This window comes from Tetrao urogallus (assembly GCF_951394365.1).
Source record: "Tetrao urogallus genome assembly, chromosome: 5".
Taxonomy (NCBI): domain Eukaryota; kingdom Metazoa; phylum Chordata; class Aves; order Galliformes; family Phasianidae; genus Tetrao; species Tetrao urogallus.
In genome coordinates this window covers 23,531,939-23,555,843 of record NC_136818.1, presented here as the reverse complement: position 1 = coordinate 23,555,843, position 23,905 = coordinate 23,531,939, and the positions used below count along the sequence as shown (strand labels likewise).

General features: G+C 43.3%; 1 protein-coding gene across 1 annotated transcript in view; it reads left to right on the top strand.

Annotated features, from left to right (window-relative positions):
- Positions 1-1,003: 1,003 nt before the first annotated feature.
- SUCO (SUN domain containing ossification factor) overlaps positions 1,004-23,905 on the top strand; it is a gene marked incomplete at both ends in the record, with an annotated part of 39,161 nt that continues 16,259 nt past the window's right edge. The window contains 11 exons of the mRNA XM_079535786.1: positions 1,004-1,068; positions 10,983-11,091; positions 13,483-13,584; positions 14,848-14,993; positions 18,032-18,172; positions 18,353-18,500; positions 20,418-20,538; positions 20,755-20,879; positions 21,356-21,423; positions 22,093-22,200; positions 22,729-22,834. Coding sequence (XP_079391912.1) covers positions 1,004-1,068; positions 10,983-11,091; positions 13,483-13,584; positions 14,848-14,993; positions 18,032-18,172; positions 18,353-18,500; positions 20,418-20,538; positions 20,755-20,879; positions 21,356-21,423; positions 22,093-22,200; positions 22,729-22,834 — 1,239 coding nt within the window. The remainder of the gene's footprint in view (positions 1,069-10,982; positions 11,092-13,482; positions 13,585-14,847; positions 14,994-18,031; positions 18,173-18,352; positions 18,501-20,417; positions 20,539-20,754; positions 20,880-21,355; positions 21,424-22,092; positions 22,201-22,728; positions 22,835-23,905) is intronic.

The following is a 23,905-nucleotide window of genomic DNA, read 5'->3' as shown; positions in this document are numbered from 1 at the left end:
AGCACAGCGCTGGTGACTCATTCACCTGTGTGCGTGAGGGCTCTTCCCCCTGAATATCACCTCAGAAAGGACAGCACTGGGGAAACCCGCCACCATCACACCGGTGGTTCCGCACTTACTCTTTATTTAGTGAATAATTCATTTAAAAACTCTTAACATTTCTCTGGCGCCCTCTATGCCCGCACACCCGCGAGCTGCCAGCGCCGAACCCCGACCCCCGCAGCCCCCTCGGGCTCACTGGCGCCCGCAGCAAAATGGCCGCCGGCCCCACTCGCCCACCGCAGGGTGGGCGCCTCCAGCCCGGAACTACAGCTCCCAGCAGCCCCCGCGCCCCGCCCCGCCCCGCGCGGCCTGCTGGGAATTGCAGTTCTCCCACCGCCCACCTTCGGGCTGTTTTTCTGCCGGGGGGCCTCAGTAAACGCCAATCGACGCTCGCCTCGGCGGGGCGTCTCGCGGAGATGCCTGGTAAAAGAAACAAAAAAGAAAAAGCCGACTCAGAGCAGAACGCCGTTCCTTAACGCGCCCCTCGCTCCAGAGGTAGCCGTGCCTCCCGTTCCTCGCGGACTTGCCGCCAGCCGCCCCTTGTCGCAGGAGTGTCTCGCTCTACAACGGCCCGGCCTACGCGGACACCTCGGAGAGGTCCTTGGAGGGGTGGGGGAAGAGACGTCTGCTCTCTGATTCGCCGCCGCTCTGTCAGGGAGGAGCCAATCCACGCCAGCAACGGGCCGCGAGGAGGCGGGGCTTACCCCCAGGCTCGCAGGCGATTGGTGGCGGCGGGGCGCGGAGCGTGACGCGTATCCTTCCAGCTCAGCGCGTGAGGGGCTGAGGGGCAGGGGGAGGGGCCGCCGGACAGTAACGGCCGCGCTCGCGCCGCAACGGCCGTATCGGAGCCGCGTTAACGGCCGCGCACCTCAGCGGCCGCTTCCCGCGCTTTCCCCGCGCTCCCTCCGGCGGGGAGGATGCGCCGCCTCTCCCCGGCCGCGGCAGGTAGACCGGGGAGACGATGAGGGAGCCGCCCTGCCGGCTCCTGGCCCTGGGCTCCTGCCTCTTCCTCTGCGCCCTGCTCTGGTGAGTCTCGGCCTGGCCTGAGAGCGGTGTCGGGGGGAGAGAAGGAGAAGAAGGGGCTCGGCGGTAAGGGCGGGCCGGCACGGCGCTGCCGGGAGCGAATGGGGCTGCGGGGTTCGGGGGCTGCGCCGTGTATTCTGTGCCCCTCTGCTATCCTCTTCTTTCCCTTCACACCGAACTTTGGCCGCGTTCTCCGGCGGGTCGCAGCGCCTCGTTCTTCACAGCGGTTTTCTGCGGCTGCTTTGAGTCGCGTTGTGTAAAAGTCAAAAGCTCCGTTCGCTTTTCGCATTGATTGTGTTTGGAACTGTTCTCCTCAGCGTCTCGCGTGCTTTGTTTCTCTGCATAACCTTACGGCAGTACAATATTAGGACGGGATAGCCGTACAGACTTGCAAGCTTTGTCCTGCTTTGAGCTGTGTGAGGTGGAGCGGCGCTGGCCAGTCCCAGCGGTGTGCCTGCAGCAGGTGTGGGCAGCCCGAATGGCAGCAGCTGCTGGAGTTAAGTCTTCCTGCAGGTCGTTTGAATAGTCTGACAAAGGATATGGGTGAAGCGCTCTTGAAATTTGTGGCTGTCTCAGCTGAGCCTGGCCGTGTGGCTGTGGGGAAGCCCAGACACCTGTCTGTACCCAGCTGGTTGCAAAACCACTTGCGTGAGTGGGTTGTCCAGCTCTTGGTTTGTGTCATCGCACTTCTGGTTTCAGGAGACAGCAGCGATTATGAAAACAACCTGAAAGCTCAGTTTCCTTGTTTGTGTTTAGCAAAGCTTTAAAAGAAATGAAAATCTCCTCCTGGCTGTGCTGATCTGACTGAGAACCTGGTTTGTCTGTCTCCAGGCAGTGCTTGGGCACTGCTGGAGGGTTGCATGTCTTATCACAGAAGATGCCTTCCTGTTTGGATTCTTATTAGGGTAATATATTTTTGCTTCTTGCTGTTAATAACCTGTTTCTGCACTGAGATATGTTGTTAAAGGTGCTGTTCTCATGTTAACAGTAGATAGACAGAGTGACTCTTCTGTTGCTTTTAATTTATTACAAGAGAGAAAAAAAATCAGGCATCTATTTCATATGGATAGAAGAATATCATGTGTAGCAAGCTCTTTAAATAAGATGCTTGCTCTGTAAAGACTACTTTGCATTCTTCTTGTATGTTTAGGAGAAAAACTGCCCTGAGATCTCTTTTTACTCTTTCAAAAGTTTACTCTTTCAAGAAGTTGTGACTGATCCTAGCTTGCACTGTGTCTCCCAAAGCTATTGCTATTGAAGTTCAGATTGTGTTCAGCACACTCACCCCTCCCATTAAGGAGCTGCTCAATTAATTCAGCTGCTGGTGAGGTTGCAACTCAGGTTCTCTGATCTGTTGCACAAATGCTAATTCTTGTGAGATAGTTTAAGATTCTGTTTGCAGAATGACACTGCAGCTTTGTTTCAGTAGCCACGTCAGGAGCATAGTTGGAAAGTGTCAAAGTCTTCAGTCCTTCATTGTTGGCTGAGCTGCCTAACCACGATAAGTGCATTTTACCTTTTCCCAAATAGAAGATGGTCACCTTTATGGCTTTACCATGTGAGCCATTACACAACTCTCACAGTAGTCAGTGGAAGGCTTTGACTGCGTTACAGATGTTGGCATGAGTGCAGATGTTGAGTTCTTAAACCTAGTTGTCTTGTAACCTTGAAGGGATGTTAATGGTAGCAGAAGCAGGGCTCTTCTTACAGGTCAAAGTCATGGGCAGCAGGTGATCAAAGTGAAACAAAGCAGGAAAAAAACATGGGACAAACAGAATTACTGTAAGAATGCTCTTGGCCACTTGGACTTTGATTTTCTTCCTGGATACGTGCTTGCTTCCTTTATTTGATGAAATTGAACTTGAAATAGTTTCTCCAGTGGAGAAATACCCGTTTGGATAAAGGTGAATATGACAGTGATTTGACAGTTTTCCAGTCAGTTGAAAAATGTGGCTGTGTATTAGGAAACATGTAGAAACAAGAAGGTTGAGTTCAGGGACTCGTCAGCTGGTGCCTTTTCAATAAAGGCTGCATGGTGCTCGTTGGGAATGCGGGGTCACTGTTATAGTTCTTAAGACTTCCTGAAGCAAACCACATGGGGCAAACACAACTTTCTGGGAAGCTGAGCCGGTGAGGCTGTAGCGAGGGGTTCAGGAGAGTGGAATAGCTGCAAGGTTTTAGAGAAATATTTTCAATGCAAGTAGGGCTTGGAATATGCAGCTCTAAAAATAATACTTCTGTGCAGATTGCAGCTTGAGCTATGTGACAGTGATTCCTGTTCTGAATTTGCAGGGTTTTTTTGTTTGGTTAACCCCTTTCTGTAAAAAGGGGCTCATTATGTAAAACACTTAGAGAAGTGCGATGTTTCATAGCTGGATGATGCAGAGGGAGCTGAATGCATGCGGGAGATACAGAGGCTCCCGGTTGGTGCTGTGTGAGACCAGCCGTGACAGCTGTTTGAGCAGGATCCTGGGCACGTTGTTCTGACATCAGCTTTTGCCTGCCATCAGCATTTGTTTACCATGTTAGCTATGCATTTAATAAAGAAATCATGCGTGCGTTAATTTGTCTTTCTATGGTTCATTCTGTTCTGGAAAGTGCTTTGACATCCAGATCTGCTGAGCTTTTATGAATCCTTTAAGAATTCTCAGCTTTGCAAATATGAATGAAAGGAAACTGGGAATAAAGTGCCTGCATGCACCGAGGTTCTTCAGTTGTAGCTGCGTGTGAGTGTGCTGCATCAGGGCAAGAAGGCTTGTAGCGAAGTGAGAGACCAGCAGCACCGTGTGCTGTTGTGCTGGGAAGCCCTGGAGCGCTCTGGCTGTGGGCGCTGCCGTGCAGTGTGCCTGTGGTCTGAGCAGGTCAGGCTGGGCATGGCATGGCCAGGGCTAGTGCTGATACGTGCCTGCATTTCAGCGTTACTTGGAGTTCCTCCCTGTAGCAGCTTCAATGTGAGGATTTAGGCAAATCTTAATGAAAGAGAGTGGTTTAGGTTTCCTGGTCTTTGGATTGTGTTTATAGCCCTGTACATTTTCCAGGGAGTCCTTGTCGAATGCTTCTGCAATGCAAGAGCTGTAAAAGGCTGTGTTGTGCTGGCAGCCTGCTGGTGTTTGTTTTGCCTCCTCTGCTCGATCCGGTCGGCAGTGAGGTTAGTTGGGTTAGAGATCACAGGAGCACAGGCCCTGCTAACGAAGCACTTACTGGCCCCATCGTTGGCTTCTTGCTTAAACCTCCAGCTCACATCTGTTCATAGGGTGCTGAGTGGCAGAGCTGGAGAATGAGATGGACTGAGGATAGCGTGGGTCTCGTGCTCTAGAGTGCGGTGCTCCTCTTGTCACAGAAGTCCTTTTCTCGGTGGGGTGAGGCTGGCAGCGGGCTGCCCTCGTGGTCTGGGTGGATGCTGCTGGGTAACTCGTGTCGTGGTGCTCACAGCCCACGACACGAGCTTCGTGTGGGGATTCTCCCCTTGTGTGAACACGTACATCTCCCCCAAAAAGACCAGTGCTGAAGGAAGCACTACGTGTATGTGTTTTGTGGCAGGAAGAAGGAAGTAATTTGGACACTGTTCATATAATCTGAACTCCTGCTTCAGACTGCTTATTTCAGAATGAAGAGTGTATTGTTAGATACAGAGCATCTTGTTTGGAAATGCTTGTGCTCTGTAGGTGAAACTGGGACAAAAGCTGCATTGGAACTGTTGGGCTCTTAAGGTCTGGGTTGAATGCCTGGCTCATCCTGTTCAGGTTGGAGGTGATGTGCACAGACGGGCTCTGGTGTCTTAAAACACGTCTCCATTATTTACCCTCATTGATTTTCAAAGAGTTTGGGAAATACTTTCATGCCACATCTTCTGAAAGCTTTGTCCTAGAAACTTCAAATTATTGCTTGTGTAACAAGCAAACTAAGCAGCACGCCACGTGGTGTGCGCCCTGTGAGGTGGCTGTGTGATGTGCCTGGCTTCAGCACTTAGGCACAGCAGAAGAAGACAAGACTTTCTCTAACCCGTTACCATTCTTGCTGTTCTCTGTATTTTCTAGAATGCTTTTTTGCTTTCTGTTCTCTTTGGCTTCCACAACTGAAGGGGAGGATGTACAGCTTCTTCTGCTTCTGTCTGTTAGCACAGACAGGTGCTGGCTCCCCTCTCTCTGCCTGGGGAGGGCAGTAGTTCTGAGTACTAAAGCTCTCATCTCTTCCAGCTGAGAACAGTCACACAGAGCCGTGAGCCCATCACAGAGTTTCTGTCAGTTCTTTGGGCAAATATTGAGCTGGCAGGATGGGCACCCCGATCCCCAGGCTTGTGCAGGGAACTTGCTCAGGGCAGTGAAAATGTTCATTGTAATGACTAAGCTGTTTTAGATTGAAATATCAGTAAGTGGTTCCTACTACTCGAAGTAGGTGTTCAAAGGAAGCTTCTTGGCTTGGATGGATTTTGGGATGGTAATCAAGATACTGTTGAAGTCTATTAAAAATGCATTATGAAATGTCTGGGAGTTGGCTGATGGCTGTACAGGGATGTAGGGCAAATTCCTGTTGTTAGATTTATGCAAGAATTCCGCTCCTTGGCACTGTGTTGCACTTACAATGGATTGAATGTGGGAGTTGGTACAGGGCAGCTGATGACAATTCTGAGCCTGTCGCTGCAGCGTCGAGTCCGCGTCAACAAGAAGGGAGGAAATCTCCAAAGAGATCTCAGTTAAACTTTACTACAGACTCTAAGAGCCTTAAGGCCTAATGGTGTCTATAGCTATTTTACTGTCCTTCTATGTCTTCATGGTCACCATCAGATTTTAGGGGTCTTTTCCCAAAAACTCAAGTATGGAAGTGAATAAGTACATATGGACAGTGCAGGGAAGGTCTCCCAGGCCACGGTCTTGGTGCAGAAGTGTTCAGCACCTTTTGGGGTGGGACTCCTGCCTGCTGGCCCACGTGGTGCCCCGCTATAGGGTAACTGGGGACTCTTGCCAGAGGGGGAGGAGCAGCTATCCAAAGAGCAAGGCCCAGCTGCAGCCTGCCTTTGCAGCCTGTGCGTGCTCATGCATTGAAGAAATGAGAAAGCAGTACTTTAAACTGCAAAAACTGACATTTCGTTTTTTGAAGGTAAGGACTTTGGCATTGTCAGAAGTATCTTTGTGTTGGGCTCCTCTTGTAAGTGAAGTAACTCTTGTGTTTTGTGTAGCATTCCAGTTGAGGGACACTTGGGAGAGCACGTTGTTTATAAAGAGTGGCAAAGATGCTAAAATCCTGTATTAACTGCAAAAGAACAATATGGTTAGTAAAGGCTTTGCAGAAAAGCTCTGCTTTCAGGTGGTTCTCAGCATATGAACCTGGCACGTGAGAACGTTGTGGAGTTGGTGGATAGTGGTAGAAAAAGAGGTGGTGTCAGTGCCTTTCTGGCAGCATCTGCTCCTCGTCTGTCTTCTGGTGCATCTTCAGCTTTCTTCTGCCTTAAAGAACCATCAGAACTTTTAAAATAATCTTGCTGGTGCATGCTGCTCTTCTGTGAGAATGAATGGCTTCTGATAAATGGAATGTGTCTCCTTTCTTTTTAATGAGCATTAAGGAATACTAGCAGCTCTGCATTGTGCTTATCAATGCTTATTTCCTTTTCACGCATGCAGAAGTAGTGCTGTTTGCAGGGAGGCTGTGCTCAAGCAGCCCATGCCTTGCCAGTGCCTTTTGTCTGGCTGGCTGAAGCAGTGTTGCCATCCTGAAAGCCCAGGCTTTTTTTTCTGATCTTTCCTTCCTTCTTTGAGTCCTTTTAAATGCATTTCTGTCTTGTTGAACTCCTCTGATAGATAGATAGATAGATTGATTGATCCCACTGCGTAACTGGGACAGGGTGGAGGTTCACTCCTCCTTTCCCTGTCTGTTCAGTGGCTGAGCAGCAGCCTGCTGCTGGCTGGGGTCTGCCTTTGTGAGAATGGAGTGTGAGATTCAGTCCTTTTTGCTTCTTTGCAGTGACGCGTGCAGAGACCTGCAGGGTTTATGGAAGGCAAGCCAATTCTTCCTTCTGCACCCCTTCACAACTTACCTCCCTTTTTAACCGATGAATCCAAAGCTCTTATCGAGAAGGTGGGATCTGCAGCCATCAGATGGGCACCTCTCCCCCTTCTCCATCCTGCTCTGATCCAGATCCCTCCCCACATCTCTTGCAGAGGGCTGTTCTGAGCTGCTCCTGTGGATGTGCTGCAGGGACAGCTTTGTTCTAGCTGCTGGGTGCTGCTGCTTCTGCACCTGTTGGCAATGCAACCCTCTGAGAGGTGTGGGAAATGCCAGTAGAGGAATGGTTCCTTTGCATTCAAGAGAGTCCTGGTGATCTGTGTGCTTGTGACAGCTTCTTGTTACCTTTCCTGTGCTTGAAACTACCTCTCAGGTGTCAACTTTAAACTCTGTGAACTGCTTCACTACCTGCTGTCCAAAAATACGTCTCGTCTGGGGAGGATTTAAGAAAACTCTTCGGTCATTCAGAGGACAGATATGTTTGAACTGAATTTTGTGCAAATGTTACCGTTCTTGTATGGAGTCTTTGGTTAGGAAAGCTTAGGCTTCCCTCTGGGAAGATCAGGCAGTGGAAGAACTGCTCTTTCTTTTGGATTTTGCGAATTTGGGTCTGGTTTTGGTCAGCTGCAACTCATGCAGTTCATTTTTCTTAGCAGTTGTTTACCCTCAGCTTGACACTCACGCTTGTTGGAGTGGTCATCAATGACAATATCTGTATATACTGTAATAATAATGTATCAGTAATATACTGTGGTGCAGCTGCTGGGAGCCTGCTGAGCCTGCCTCTATGTGGAGGGCTGGGATAGAGCTGAGAACTGGATGGTCCTTCACACAGTGCCTGTGCTGCCATCCCAAAGCCACCTGCACCTTTAAATTTCTGTGGGCTCTTCCAAAGGGCTGACAGCCGTCAGCAGGCCTTAGCTAGTTTGTACAGCACTAAGTGCCCCTAGCCGTTACCGTGGGGGTGAGCAGGCCTCTGCTTCAGCAGAGAGCCACAGCGTGGCCCTGCCCTGCAAAGAGTCAAGATCTTTTTTTCCCTCCATGTTTGAGCTTGCAGCTTTTGCTTTTTGCACGTATCAACCTGAAAAGTTCATGGCATATTAATGGAAATAGCTTTTAAATACATTAATGATAATACTAGAAGTCTCGTGTTTAAATTTCTTTGTTCTTTGTGAGCTTTAATAGCATCTGCTATTTTGAGTCATACTTAGCAAGAATGGAACTCTTGCAAGCTTCTCTATCCCTGCTAGGTGACGATGTGTCAGTGAGGTGTTGGCAGCTCCCTGTGGTGTTTCTGCACTCAGCTGGAGCACCCCTTGTGCCTGAGATGCTGCGGCTGATTGAGCGATCGATCGGTGCTGTGTGCCGTTAGGGCTGCTGGCTCACATGTGGGCGTTAGAACATTGCTCCTGTGAGAAAGGGGAGGCCAGGTCCATGCATGCGGCTGCAGGAGCTGCTGTGCTCACTGAAGTGAGGCGAGTTTCTGTTCTCAGTAAATTTGCATTTAGCTTTTCATATTTGTTTTCTGGGGGAGACTTAAGGAAAGCTTGCAATGGTACTGTGTTACGTGGCAAGAGTTTTCTTACGGGCTGTATCACTTACCTGTTCATGGCTAAGGAAGGCCATTGAATGAACACTAAAAAGACAGGGTAGTGTGAGGGGAAAGCATAGTGCCAGTGGTTCTGAAAGGTGCTCAGTCTGCCTTCCCACAGAAGGGCTGGTCTGACACAGCCTTGGCTGCTATGCATTTGCAGAGCTGGATGGCAGCTGTCAGTCTGCCTGCTGTCTGTTGCAGCAGGGCCCGGGCATTCCTGTGCAAGCACGCTTAAGCTGGAAGAATGCTCAGTCCCCTCCCTGGCTTGGAGGGCTCTTGGCAGACTTGCAGCATCGTGTTTGAGGTGGGGATTAGACCAGGAAGGATTTGGGGAAGATGTTGGACACCGCTTATTATGTCGGACCCGCTTACATCAGCGAGCTGTCAGACTGCATTCTTCTGAACGCTGCTATCTTGAGGCGTGTTTGGTTGTGTTTGAAGGCAGTGGGTTGGTACGTGTATGAATGGCACTGAGCGTGTGCCTGCCTTCCGTGCTTGATGCTTCTCGTGCCTGCAAATGCTCAAGTAGCCATCGGTGCAGTTGTGAGAATGTACCTTGCGTTCAAAATGCTGATTCATAGGCAGCTGTAACTTTGCTTTGCTACCATAAGTGGCTTAATATTGCTGTGTGCAGTTTCCTAAAGATCCCCACCCCCCAATTAGGAGAAGCAAAATAGGAAATAACATTGCTGTGTATGTGTAACAAAGGACTGGAGTGAGCTACCACAGGTTTGTTGTAATTGTTTGTCTTTACCTCGTATTTTTATGAAGAAATAGGGAGTTGCTATAGCTGGAATGGGACTTCAGTGGTGCAGAAATTAAAAGCATGAGGAGTCTCCAAAAGTAAGAGAGTTATTTTTCCAGGTGAGGGCTAGGAAATCAGATCAAGACAGGCCACAAAGTGTAACACTGACCTTAATACAAACAAGTAACTACATGATGGGAATTGAACGAAGCCCCAGTTCCTGTTCTGCTGCTCCGCTGGTGGTGAGAGGCCTGGCTGGGAGCGGTGGCACCTGCATACTGCTTCCTCTGGAAATGAAACAGTGGGCTTCTATCAGCAACAAAAGCCTGCTTTGGTGTTGGCTGCAGCCTGGAGATATAGTGCTCTGTACGGCTGTGTTTATGTAGGAGGAATCTATGCTGCATCTACTTCCCAATAAAGGTGATCTCCAAGCTGTTAAGGCAGGTGGTAATTCAGATTCTAAACAGTAGGCTTATGTGTAATGTAAGCAAATGCTGACCTGTTAATATTGTTTCTGTTACAACTGCCTTAAGGCTGTGTTTAGCTTTCAAATCTCATGTCAGATTGTTGCTGCACGCAGTGTTCTTATGCTTAAAGATCTGCAGACTTGTGTCCTTTGTTTTTGTATTCAGGGTATGTGGTGGTTTGTGTGAGTGTGGGGGGTCTGAAGGAGCACCTGGCCATCATGTCAGTCACTTCACCACTGGTGACCCCTCTGCCTTTTGCTTTCATGCAGCCGGGGACTCTAGCATTGGGGTACAGCTAAAACCACACACAGTGCTAGATCCCCATAATATTTCTGTGCAATTCCAAGTCTGCGTGAAGACTTTTGGCCTTTGGGCCTCCAGGTGTAGATGAGTGCTGTATGGATGTTACTTACAAAGTGGCCGTGTGCTGTATGCAGCAAAAGCTGCTGCTCTGATCTGATGTGTGTGTTTGTGTAGTTGTTGGCTGCTTTACTACAGATCCTTTCTCATTTGCTACTTAGAAGTTAAGCTGTTTGAAACTGAAAATACAATAAAGAAATAAAATGACTGTACAAGTGTAGCTGAAGTCAGTATCTGGTTTTCCATGTCTGTTTTCATTAAATTTTGCATGGACCTTTTTTCTAGTAAGCTTATTGTTGCTAATCATCTTAAATGTAGTTGATGCTGTTGACAGAAGAGAATTTTCTCAGGTATGACTTGTATAGAGAAGACAGGAGCCTTCTTCTTAAATGTTGACTTCAGCTTTTCCTTATTAATCGCTGCTAAATCTTTCTTTACTGTATGGCTAATTCTTTCTATCTTGCAGTAACTTGCATTAGATTCTACTTTGTGGTGTGGCATCACCACAGTATCTGTTTTGCTGACACTTTTGTCTTTTGAAAGTAGTAAATATGGAGTGTGCTTGCAACTAATTTCTTCATGTTTAGTCCTCCAGTAGTATTGGTACGTGAGTATTCCCAAACTGCACGTGGACATTTTTATTTTTAGGCAACTCTTGGTACAAAGAAGGGAGATGATGTTGAGGGAATACTAAAATATTTATTCATTTGAAATCAGGACTTTGACTTTTTTTTTCTGTGTTCTTGAACAGGCTTCCTGTTTGGCACGTCTTTTGTAAAGACAGTCTTTTATCCACAGTGCAATATGCTTCAAGTGATGCTTGTGTCTTGGCCAACGATGGTGAAAATATCCAGGAAAAGGTATGTTAACTGGCTACTTAGTCTGACTTCGTATTTCAAGAAGTAAAATGATGCATATGCTTCGATTCACAGCCACCTTGGCTGAAATGTTCAGTAGTACTCACTAAATCACAGAATCACCAAGGTTGGGAAAGACCTTCAAGATCATCCAGTCCAACCATCCACCTATAACCAATAGTACGAATGTACATATAGCACAGATAGTACAAATGTGCACACCTCCTCTGAGAGGGGATGATATCTGCCCAAGTTTTTCTTTTCCTTGTCTCTGTTGGTAGTGCAGCTTGAGGGTTTGCGTGTCGGAAGGAAACACACAGTGAAGGTAGTAGTGGTGACCCAGCGTTCTTTTATCTGCATCACGGCTGTGAGAAGGGCCTTAGGGACAGTGTGTGGCTCTGTAGAGACCATGACAAGAGGAGGTGACTTAATCTGGACCAAGCATACTCATTGCATGTGTTTTGTGTTAGAAACCCTGTGTACAAATGACTGCTATCCTAAATAGATTTAACACAAGTCTGTCTTTTTCTTTTCCCCCCTGCTCATTTAATGAAAATTAACAGAGCTAAAGTACATTTTTGAAAATGCTAATAAGTAAGATTCTGTGCCGTTCTTACTTGCATTACTTGGCACTACTGAGAGCAATGGGTTCTACCATGAAACTTGACATGTGTTCCTACATATTTCAGTTTCATAGTGAGCTTGCAGGCCACTGAGTCCTACCAAAGTCATGGTAATTCAGTTGCTTTATTTATGTGGATAAATAACGAGTCCTGTGATAAGCACAGATAATGTTGATGTTAATGAGCATCCTGTTTTCTCTCTCAATTGGTAGTAGTGCCAGTTATGGTCTTCATTCCAAGAAAACTATGTGTCACCTTAAAAAAAAACAAAAAACAAAAAACAAAAAAAACAAAAAAAAACAAAGAAACAAAAACGAAAGAAACAAAAAAGAAGAAAAGCACACCAAAATGTCTTGAGCGTTCTGCTTGGCTCAAGGAGAGAGCTGTCTGGTTAGGAAAAGTTGTATTTAATGCTGTCTGTTTCTTAAACATTTCAACATCTAGGGCAGCAGTATTTTATTTGTGTTGTCAACTCATGCATCCAAACAGCATTCAGTCCTATTCTTATAGCTGCCTGAATTTGGCAGGCAAGCTGTGTTTTTAAAGCCATAAGAACATGTAATGTGTGGGTTGTTTGTTTGAAGAAAAAAAGATGTCCTACTCAAGTTCAATGGCTGGTGTAATAAACCTGGAAAGATGAAGTGAGCTTTGAGACTGGGAAACTGCTCATGTGTATTTTCCTCTTTTTTTTTTTTTTTCTTTTTTTTTTTTTTCTCCAGCATCCTTCCCTTCATTCCATTAACATCACTGCATTATTAAGCAGATTTCTCTGCTTAAAAGCAGAGGAAAGCTCATACGTCATACTGTGCTTATTTTTACTCATTAAGCAAATGTCTCTTGGGTGTATGAGAAGTCTTAGCGTGTGCCTATTGCTTCTAACTGGGCTGCTGGGGACGTCTGGCAAAAATGAGAGCAGCCTTGCAGTTCTTGTTCAGTTTTCCTTAGATCAGTTGTCTTCTTGAGGCACTGATGCTGTTGAATCTTGTGCCCGTTTCTGAGTCTGAACACTGAACGCTTTCAGTACTTGACAGGGATTTTTGATTGCCTTAATAAAACTAGGGGCACGCACATTCTATCAGATGTATTCATATATTTTAAGGTATTGCTGCAGAAAGGATGTTCTCAGAAATGGCTTGTACACGTTGTGGTCGTCCTCCTTAAAAATACTGTTTCAGAGAGACAAGAAAATTCTTTAGCTCTATAATATGAGGTCTCTGAAACTTTTTTTTTTCCCCCTCAACTGCACATTTCTTTTTGCTCACTGAATTCCTTATACTTCTTTTTACAGCTGAAGATTTATAGTCCAGAGTTGTTTTGAAAGGTTACAACAGTCTTCATCTAGCTTTGCTGATAGGAATACTTTAGGGCAAATGTGCCAGGTGTTACTTTGCTGTACTTTTTAATGGTTATCTGTTGCAAGTCCTTGTAGGATTGCGTTCCCCTGTTTTGGGCAGCACTAGGAGGGGGAGAATTTGTCAACACTGTAAACTGTAGCAGAACAACTGATCTGCCTTAGCACACAAACTGGATGGTCTTCAATTCACCTCTGTCAGTTGAACTGAATTGCTTTACTGTGCTGTAGCTCTTGTACTGATGAGCATTTAAACATATGTGGGCAGTGGCTCTGCAGATTCACGTAGTTTAAGTTCTTGATCATGTTTGTGGTAGTTAGATAATATTATTCAGTTGCTACCAAGGCTAGCTTTTCTTACTATAATAAAAGGCTTTTGTTACTGCATATTTACTGTTGTTTCCCCTGTTAATATACTAGGGGAAGGAGGCTGGTCCTGGGCTGGAGCCGGAGCATGCAGGTTCAAGTGCACAGACCTACTCCACGGAAGAGCTACTTGGTGACTTTATAAAATCTGAACAGGCAAGTCAATTATTTCATTCACTATTTCCTTACAGTCTTCAAATGCTTCTTGCATTTCTTTCTTTCCTTTGGATTGTCTAAGGTCCTTGGAAAACATCTTTCACTTGTGAGGTTACAGCCAGCTTGTGTTTCTGTTGCAGGTTAAAACCTGTGAACCAACAAATGTTGCATTTCCCATGTTCATAAATAACTGTAATTTAACATTGTGTGTCCTGCCTAAATCTTTCCAAGGTAAATTAAAATGTGGTGTAATAGGTATGAATGTCTCAAAATACATATTAAAACAAAAAAAAAAAACCAAAAAAAACCTTCTCAGAGAAGTCTTTTATGTAGGTCAGACTTGGTGATTGTAGCAGTTGTGCTTAGCTTTGATCTTCTGTGGCTTCTATCAGTTTTATTTCCTTTGTTTAAAACAGAAACTTTCCAAGGGGTTCCTTCAACTGTATGCACAGTAAGTCAGTACTCAGGTGTTCATATTACAAAGCCTGCTGATACCACCTTTTATTGGCTGTATCTTTCTGTCCTGTGGGTTACAAGATAACATAAGTAGAACATACTTCTGAATGTACACTGCATGCTTTAAATGTGTAATGGAGTTGTTTAAACCTTCTCTAGAAGGCTCTTCGTGTGTAGTTGGCCGACTCAGAGCTCCCCTGTTATTGACAGGAGGCTCTTATTTGAAGAGGCTGTATACTCTTCTAGATCCAGAAGTGCATATTTCGGTAGTCTAACTAGTGCAAGTGCTTATAAAAACTGAAGAACAGTGTAAGTACAACTCAAGATTACTAGGCTCTCAGAAGTAACGAACGATTCCCTTTGCATCTGTTACAACACAGAATAGACTTCTAAATGCATTCCTGACCTTCCTTATTTAAATGGAAAGCCTTCCCACAATTCAGCTGAGGATGAAAGCAGTTTACATTGATTATACCGTGTTGGAGCATGCAAATAGAACTGCTTGCTCCAATTGCTGAAATTTCAGGCTTTTTTCTTGTTGCACATGCTTTTCCAATTAATATTTTTATGCTTTTGTTCTTGTGGACTATGAGAGAATGCTTTAACTGCCCTGATGTAGCACAGAACGCCAGCTAGGTTTGTGAAAAAAAAACTTGTTTCTGAACTGTCTTGCTGTCTGGTTTTCAGGTTCATTGTTGACAGAAATGTTAACTACTGAACTGTTAATTTTCCTACTATATGTTCTTGTATGAATACATTCCCTATGCAAGTTTAGAAAAACTTAGTTAAACTGCACTGCTTTCACAGGCTGCTGAAGTGAGTGAAACGAGCCAACCTGAAGCTCAGACTCCACCTTCAGTAGATGTAAATGAAGCTTCATCTAGCACAGTTGCAAGCACTGAAAATAATTCCAGTTCACCTACCTCAGAGATATCTACAGTCTCGCAGCCTGAGTAAGCTTTTCTGTTTTATTGGTTTAATCTTGGACAGAGTGCTACTTGATCTGAGGTTGCTTAAAGGGATTGCTGTTTAGATTTAGTAGGAATGAGGAACTGTTCTTCTCTGGACTGTTGCATGCTGGTTTTTTTGCAGTACCTTTGTTTATGATGTCATGCTAATAGAATATGCCATCACTTATTTGGTCTCTGGAACACAGTGTGCCTATTTGATTAAGAGTAACATAGTTGCCATTATCAGTTCTAAGCTGCTGCTTTCAGAGAGGAAAGCATCTCCAGCTACAGAGTCTGTACTATAGGCCTTCATCATCGGGATTCTCAAGTGTCCCAGCTGCTTGAGTGGTGGCCTCTGCGTTCAGTTAAGGAGTAGCTTTGGAGGATTTTGCTCTGTAAGACTTGCAATAGAACAGTCTTAAATAAGTTCAGGTATTAAAAGACCTACAATAAGATAACAAATTTTAGTTTAAAGACAGCCAAGGTTGTTTGTACTGGTACTTAGTAGTGCAGTGCAGAGCTGCCTTTGCTGCAGACAGGCAGCTCCTTTAGGGCTCCTTCAGGACTTCATTCCCCTACTTTTGTTTCTGTCCTTGCATGCTGTGCAATGTAATGTGAATGGTAGTTTAGAAACCACATGTACTTACTTCCAGGTGCTTTCACAAAATTCTCCTGGTCTTTTTAAACGTGTGCTAAAGGGAATGTGTTCCTCTGTTTAAAGATGTAGTATTTTAACAGATAAAAATTATCCCACTGAAAATGAAGTAGATTTTTCTTGTTCTCTTTTTTGTGTTAAGGTTTTGTTGGTTTTCTAAATTCAGTCTTTTTACCATAGGAGGGCCTGACAGTCTTGTCTGCTGGCTGTTCTTAGTCAGTTGCTGGTGCTAATGCTGACTCGTGGTCCTTTGTAGAAGTTCTTCTTTGCAAGTCTTGGAAAATCAAGCTCCGAAAACTTACAGTTTCCATAAACCAAAGCTGGAATGTAATTCCTGTGTTTCTTTTTATAGCTTTTGTTGTCTTCTATACTGACTTCTGGTGTAACTAGATGCAGGCCATGTGCTTGTCAGGTCTTAGAAAGAGATTCAGGATCTGTGTTTAAAAAAAACACAAACATTAGCTTGGTGTCTCGTAATTGTTGAAAGTAGACTTGTGGAGTACTGGGGTGGTAAACTATGAAGACTCAAATTAGCAAGCAAATGGGTATTGAAACTTGTTTTGAAGCTTCTGATTTATGAGTTCATGCTGTGGGAAGTAGCGCTCTGGTTCTAGGACCAGTAACAGGAAGAGGGGGCAAGATGAGTATAGGATACAGATATATTTATAGGTGGGTTGGGTTTTTTTGTTGCTTTCAGATTTCAATTTGGCTTTAAATAGTAATAGGGAGTCTCTTTCCATGCAGCCTAACTTCAGTATCAAAAGAGGATGTAATCTGACTTCTTTGTTACACAGGATTTTTAAAAAGGTTCAGTTTCATCTGTTGCCATTAGACATCAGTTGTCTTGTTTTAGATGCTGGTTACTATCAAGTGTTACAAAACATGGCTTCCTTAGGTGTTAACTTGTCTGATACTGCAGAAGGACTTTTAGCTGCAGAATAATTCAGCTGATTTTACTCAAACTACTTCATGATAAATCCTTTTTTAGGACAGCATGGCGACTGTAGCTTATCTATGCACACCTAATTTGGGGGAAGCTTATTGAAAAATAATCTGAGCTCCTCTTGTGGCTGTAAGGGACAGCAGCTGCAGTGCATAGTGAGCTTGGTAATGCACTTCAGAAGTGATGGTGGGGATGCTAACAACTGAAAGCGCCTGAAGCCGAGGGAATGCTGCAGCTGTTAGCTCATGTTATTTGCCTTCCACCAAAATTACTTAAGGCTGGTCAAGTACACCCTAGTATATATATATGTATACACACACACACACACACACACACACATATGAAAGTTAATCCTTGTTTTGTATTTTATGCAGTTGGTATTGTTGTTCATCCACACAGATCAAGAATGTGTGGAGCCTTTTACTGTTGAGAACAGTGGTTAGTTACTAGTGTTAGATGTGGAGCTCATCTGTGTATCTTGGATGTCTGCAAAACCAAAAAGATTGCCTTTCAAATTGCTGACGTGTTGTTTGTGTTTTTGCAATTCTGTGTTTTGGTTGAAATGTAGGAGGCAGAATAAAGGCTTTTGGTTAGATCTGGTTTATAACCTCCTAGATCAGCATCAAACTCATTCCTGCGCTGGAGAAAGAAGTAAAGTCACAGAAGTTATCAACTGAAAGTTACCATTTGTCCATCTTCCTCTTCGCCCCTCACCCCATCCTTCCTAAGAAGCATGTAGGAACACTTTCTTTGCATTTTTGCCTTAACACCTGTTTGATACAGTGTGTTTATTCTTAGTGGTAAATGAGAATTGGAGTAACGGGCAGATTAGTGAGTTCAGACTGTTCATACAATTAACAGGATTACCTCATTTTTATTGCACTGGTGAGAAAGAAGAAAGCTAATAGGAAAAAAAAACAACCTTGCTGGTTGTGCTGCATGCTGTTGTGCCACACCATTCTTTGCATAGATTTAGCCAAGCTCATAGCTGGCTACTGATGTAGTAATGTTATTAGTGGTGGGACTCAGTTTCATATTAAGATTCTCTTTCTTGAAAGAAGAAGGTTGCTGGCAGCCAGGAAGGCATGAAGCTCTTAGTTGGTAGCAATGATGGGGAAGTTATCCATTGCAGTGTTCATAATATGTTAAATGAGAAATCTGGAGAAGGAGAAGCTAGCTTCTAGTTCTTCTGCTGGGACTGATGGGCGAAGGAATTCCGTTCTTGCACAGCTGAGAATGCTGTCCCACAAATATGCTCCATTCCCCTTCTGTTTTCTTAATTATTTCTCAAACTGTTTTCTTTTTTTTCTTTTCTTTTTTTTCTTTTTTTTCTTTTTCTTTTATTTCTTTTAACTTTGGAATATCTTTAGTTTATGTAGTTCATTAGCAGGATTACTTGTATTATCCAGAAGGGTAAAAAGCATGTTATTTTTTTCCCTTCAGTGCAATAGAAAATACCCGTGCTGATATCCCTGTAGTCAGCTCTATTGAAGCTGAGCAGTCAGAACCTGACTGTGATATTGGTGGGACACTTGAGGCTGACCCTCAGAGTGAGCCTTCCTCTTTTGTCAGTCCACAAGAGAGGTGAGTATTGAAGTAGGTTGTGAGTCTGAATAATTTAATGGTAACTATTTCTTCTGTCCTGGCCTTGCAACAAAGATTTGCATGTGCTTGCTTATCTCCATTTGCGTGTGCGTGTGTTTAATATTGGATATGAGTGAAAGGGTGATCGTTTTGTGTGTTCTAATGCTCTCAAAATTTCAGCCTTGCAGGCCAACATATAGAGAACGTATCATCTTCACATGGCAAGGGAAAGAAGACAAAATCTGAGTTTGAGTCAAAAGTTGAAGCAGCTGAGAAGGGGGCAGATCAAAAATCTGCTCTGAATGCCTCTGAGAACTTAAAAAGGGAGGTAAGCAGTACTGATATCATCCACTCAGCACACACACAGGAGCATAATGGCCTCTGTTTGGTTATCAGTGTTAAAGATAAGTGAGCTCTTCTGATTTCCACCGTATAAATTCACAGCTCTTAGGTTGTGAGCACTGTCTGCACATCTAGTGGAAGAGCAGAGCAGCGAGGTTGGTGGTTTTTGTCACAGCTTTATTTTTTCTGAGCTGAGTCTTTTCATGTACAAGATTGAGGAATTGAAATCAAATAAAGCTGTCCAGAGCAGAATCCAGAAGAACTGTCCTTCCTGTAATGGATAGCTAAGTTGGGACTTCCTGCAGGATGCTGACTTTCTGTACATATGTTAAAGGAGAACAAAGAATAGGAGGAGGAATTGTGGTTCAGACCAGGTAAGCCTGTAGAAGTCAGTGTTGGCTTTTGATTGAGGACTGAGTCAGGAAGTTCCTGAGTAGCAAGCAGATGGCAGGGGACAAAGATGGCACTTAGAGGACAAATAAAACATTTGATGTGCTTTTATTATTTCCTGAGTATCTTATTTGGCACCTGATAGAATTGGGATACTTGGCTAAACAGGACTTTGTGTGACCTGTGTGACTGCTTTTTTGTTCTTACTGCAAGGCACTTTCTAAAGCTTACTGGTTTCATATAGGTAAAGAATGTCCATTGCCACAATAATGCTGTATTTTCCTTTTTTAGGATCACATTTAGATTGTCACTGCTGTCTTGAATATTCTTTTTTAATGTGTAGTCTTTCTGAGAATTTTTTCCCAAAGGTATTGAGCAGGGCACAGTGTGCCTCTATTATTAATGATGTGCAGACAGCAAGAGTCTTCTAGAAAGCTTACTGCCAGAAAATTAGTGTAAACTTCTAAAATAAGTTCATTAGCCTTATGTTTTAAGGCTGTGATGTAAATAATCGTCACTTTGGCTTGATGGCATAGTTATGCACAAGCATTATTTATTCAGTTGGTTTGGTTTTTTGACTGACTACTAATTTCCATATAGTGCAAGGAAGACCATGTATTTCTGAAATGAAGAAGACAGGGTTTTGGGTCTCTCACTTTAAATTACGTGCACACATATCTGGATATGCCAGCTCTAAAGTTCTGTTGCACTGTGAGTCATGTGAAGAACTCTGTCCTGTTACTCTTTATCTAAGTAGGCGTTTCTCCTCTTTTTTCTTTTTTGAGGGCTTTCAGCTGTAGAACTTTGTGATGCAGTTCTTGCCTTAAGTGCAGAGAAAATGTCAACCTTCAGAACTGTCCTTCTGAAAACTGTTCTTCTGTAGCCAGTATTTTACAGAGCTCAGTGCTTGAAATGTCTAGCAAAAAGCCTCAGCACATATGATGATGTGCTAGGAGCGTTCTGCATGAAGGAGAGGTTGAGGCTTCAAATAATAGGTGTAGCCTATGATTCACTTAGAAGGGTCACTTACACAAAAAACACGTTGTTTTGGACTCAATATTAAATAACAGTTGTCAACTAACACCTAATTCTTCTGTTAATTTTTTGTGGTATTCAGAAACTCCAGAGAACCTCTGGAATTCTGTCATGATCAGCATTTCTGTTTGAAGTTTTCTATTACAGGGGAACATTTTTTCCTTAGGGAGAAAAGCAAAAATCTTGAAGACATAGCAGATGTTTTATTAGGCAGAATGCTTATGTTGTACTCGAAACATATTAGTTCAGCCACAAAAATCATCACTGTCTCAATCCAAGTCTATAATTCTGGGAGGAAACCATTGCATGTTTATTTGGCTCGTGAGCATACCTTGGCACTGAGTTTTCAACATGAGTTCAGATGATGGATTTGCTTTTGACTTGATGTATATTATAAAGTTTGCTTTTGTTTCAGTGTTTGTATTGGAAAAGTATTTACAATCTGTGGCCTTTGTTTTTTTTTTTTTCCCCCTTTCAGAAAGACTATAAGAAAACAGGAGAAATTGACCCTACATCTGTCATAACTCCAAAGGACCCTGGAGACATTCCGACATTTGATGAGTGGAAGAAGAAAGTCATGGAGGTAGAGAAAGAAAAGAGTAAGTTCAGGGTTTGTTTTCTTTAAATACAGACCACTTTAATATTAAATTTGAGTAGTGAAACTGTCTGAATTCAGAATGCACCCAAGAAGTTTTCTTTCCTACTAAAATGATGAGTGGTAGCATTCATTACGTAAAAGCCTTAAGCAGCAGTTTCCTGAAAGGGAAAGCAGTTATTGTGTGAGCATGATAGTACTGACATCTTCTTGTTCCTAGGTCAGTCAATGCACCCTTCTGCTGCTGGTGGACAGCATTCCACAAAAAAGGTCCAGAAAAATAGAAATAACTATGCCTCTGTGGAGTGTGGTGCCAAAATTCTGGCAGCCAACCCAGAGGCAAAGGTAAGCATTCACCAGTTATTATTGTGCATCTCTTCAGTTTGCTTACTCTCATGCAAGTAGTAGTGCAAAATACAGTTATATAAAAGTGAACACTGGTTTCTGAAGTAATCTTTTATTTTTTGAGTTTATGGTCTATTCTTATAAACCCAAAGATCACCATAAAGTACGGTCTGTATGTCTTAAACAACAGGGATTACTGTAGAGAAGAGTTTCTTCGGAAATATTTGGAAGAGGGAGCAGAGTCTGCTCAATATAGAAACTGAATGAAACTGTGTTAGCTCGCCATAGTAAAGAAGCTGTGATTGCACAAAACCAGCATGGTGTTCTGTCTCCTGTATATTAGCATGCTTTGAATGTTATGAAGCCCAGTATTAATCTATAGAAGTAATATTAAATTCATTGCTGGGAAGAGGAGGAAAAATCCTTGGCGTTGTCATCGTCTACTTGAAATACTTATTGTCCTCTTCTTTATACAGAGCACTTCAGCTATTTTGATGGAAAACATGGACCTTTACATGTTAAATCCATGCAGCACAAAAATCTGGTAGGTTGCTGAAGTTTGCTTGTATGCAAAGAATAATTCTAGTTTCTCATCGTGTTGGGAGTGTGAGCACTGTGGAACTGGCTGGATCTTGGTGTGTTTCTGCCTTTGAAGAACATGTAAGGAGATTTAATTGATTTAGCAGAGGACACTTAATTGTGTCCCCCACAGAATTGTCTCTGCTATTGAGTAGTATGATTAAGGAGATAACTTTATTCACTTCAGCATGTGTAGCTTTGACATAATTAACATCTTTCAAAAGAAGAGCTGTGTTCAAGTAAACCTCTTGGTTTTTTTCCCCAGCTTTCCAATATTTGTAGGACTTTGTTAAAATTTACCATATATAAGCAACTAGTGTGTCAGGTGTGACTTACTTAATGGTTTTTATCCATAGTTTTCAGTTCTGTGATTTATTGGCTTTGAGCACAAAGTGGATGAAGCTCTTCTAGCTGCAGGTGCTATCTGGAGTTACTAAGTTAGACACACATGTAAATTTCACTGGAGTGTCACTAGTGACTGTTGAAGGGAGCAAGAATTGACACCTCCTTATTCTGCAGCGTTTCTGTAGTGTTCCTTTATAGCCAAGGAAGGATCCAGCAACGAAGTAAAGGGCTGAGGAGTGCAATTGGACAGGTGAAGTGCTTTTATTAATGTTTCCTTTTTGTCTTCAAGGTTTGTTATTGAGCTTTGTGAACCAGTCCAAGTGAAGCAGCTTGACATCGCAAATCATGAGTTATTCTCTTCCACTCCTAAAGACTTTCTGGTGTCCATTAGCGACAGGTATGTTAACAGAACTAGCTCTGCTTAATGAAGAATTAAATAATTGCTAAACAGATGGCTTCAATGTATGGCTTCAACAGCATGTCTTCAATTTTGCAAATAGAAATGCGTTGTGAAATGACTTGATTTTTATTTTGTGTATGATCATTTAATAGCTGCCCCCGCCTTCTACCCCCCCAGGCTCTCTGTGTTTTGTTCTTTTTCCTTTTCTGTCTTGTTTCAGTCTCCCTCAAAATTTTACTGGCTGAATTTCAATAGGGTTTCCTCCTTTAAGGGTTTAAACACAGAATGAAGTATGTGAAGAGGTACTTTTGACTTTTCTGTGGTGACCAGCGCCTTATCTTGCAATGCTTCTCTGCATTAAAAAGCACAACACAGCTCCCATCAAACTTCAGAAGTACTTTATTTCTTGTGGGGAAAAAGAAAAAAAAACAAAAAAAAAACAAACAGTTTTGGAAAGCTTAAGGGTGTAAACAGTGTGTCCTGGAGTTTTGCATGTCTTTATCTGACTGTATTGGTTTTTTCCAGGTATCCAACAAACAAGTGGATTAAACTGGGTACTTTCCATGCTAGAGATGAGAGGAATGTCCAGAGCTTTCCTCTGGATGAGCAGATGTATGCCAAATATGTTAAGGTAACTGAATGCTGCCAAAGCATTTATGCTTCTCGGGAAATCACGTGTTGATCTTACCTTTTGTACCAGCATCCAGAGACGTGTGTTATCAAAGCACATTTCACCCTTATCTGCACTAGTTTTGTTAGTGTCCCTAAGGGCCACATGTTAAACCCTCATGGCACAGTCACAAGTGTGTTGTCTTCCTCAAATAGTAACTGAGTGTGTGTTGGAAAGTACCTGTTACCTTGTGTCTGAGAGCTTGTAATTGCTATATGAAGTAAGAAAAATCCAGGCAATGTTCTGTTTCACTTGACCTAACAGCATATTCCGAATATATGATTAAAATTATCAATCCATTTTGTCTTTTGGCTGTACCTGCATGTGTGCATATGTGTGTATGCTCCCTGAAGCACAGATTAGAACGTGTATATTTCCTGGTACTTTTGTGCTGTGTTATGCTATGCAGTTTTAAGGAATCTGAAAGAATAAACATTTAAATTCTGCTTCTCATCAGTAGGCACGCAGAGCAGCTTTGCAGTCAGGCAGTTGTAACTACTGCTCATGTGAATTGTTTAGGCTTGCTGCTATTCAAGCTAAATAAATCATAAATCCAGATTTTCTTGACATTACTGTAACAGAAGTTTGTTTGTTTTTATCTGACCTTGTATGTGAACTCAGAGGTAAAATTTCATTCCAAATACTGCTTCACTTAGAACATCTTCACTGTGTAAAGCCCATAATGATAGTTTCATGATGCATTCAGGTACTTGCTAAAGTAAGCATTGGTACAGCATAAAACTGAGTCTCAAAGGTGAGATTGTAGTCTGGTAAAGTAATAGAATCTGTTCCATTCCTGTGTTACTGGGGCAGTTAGCAGAACTGAAGCAGAAAGCAGCTGCTGCCCCATGGTAGCTGCTGAAGTTGGGTTTGTCCTGTTGGTAAATGCAATACGGAAATCTTTCCGTGATCTCTGCCCAATCAAATAGCTTGCAGCAAGCTGTTTTTATTCAGAGGATTCAGCCAGAATAAAGTGCCATGAGTAATGTGGTACTTGGGTAGGGTTAAAAGCTTTAGTGAAAATACTGGGAT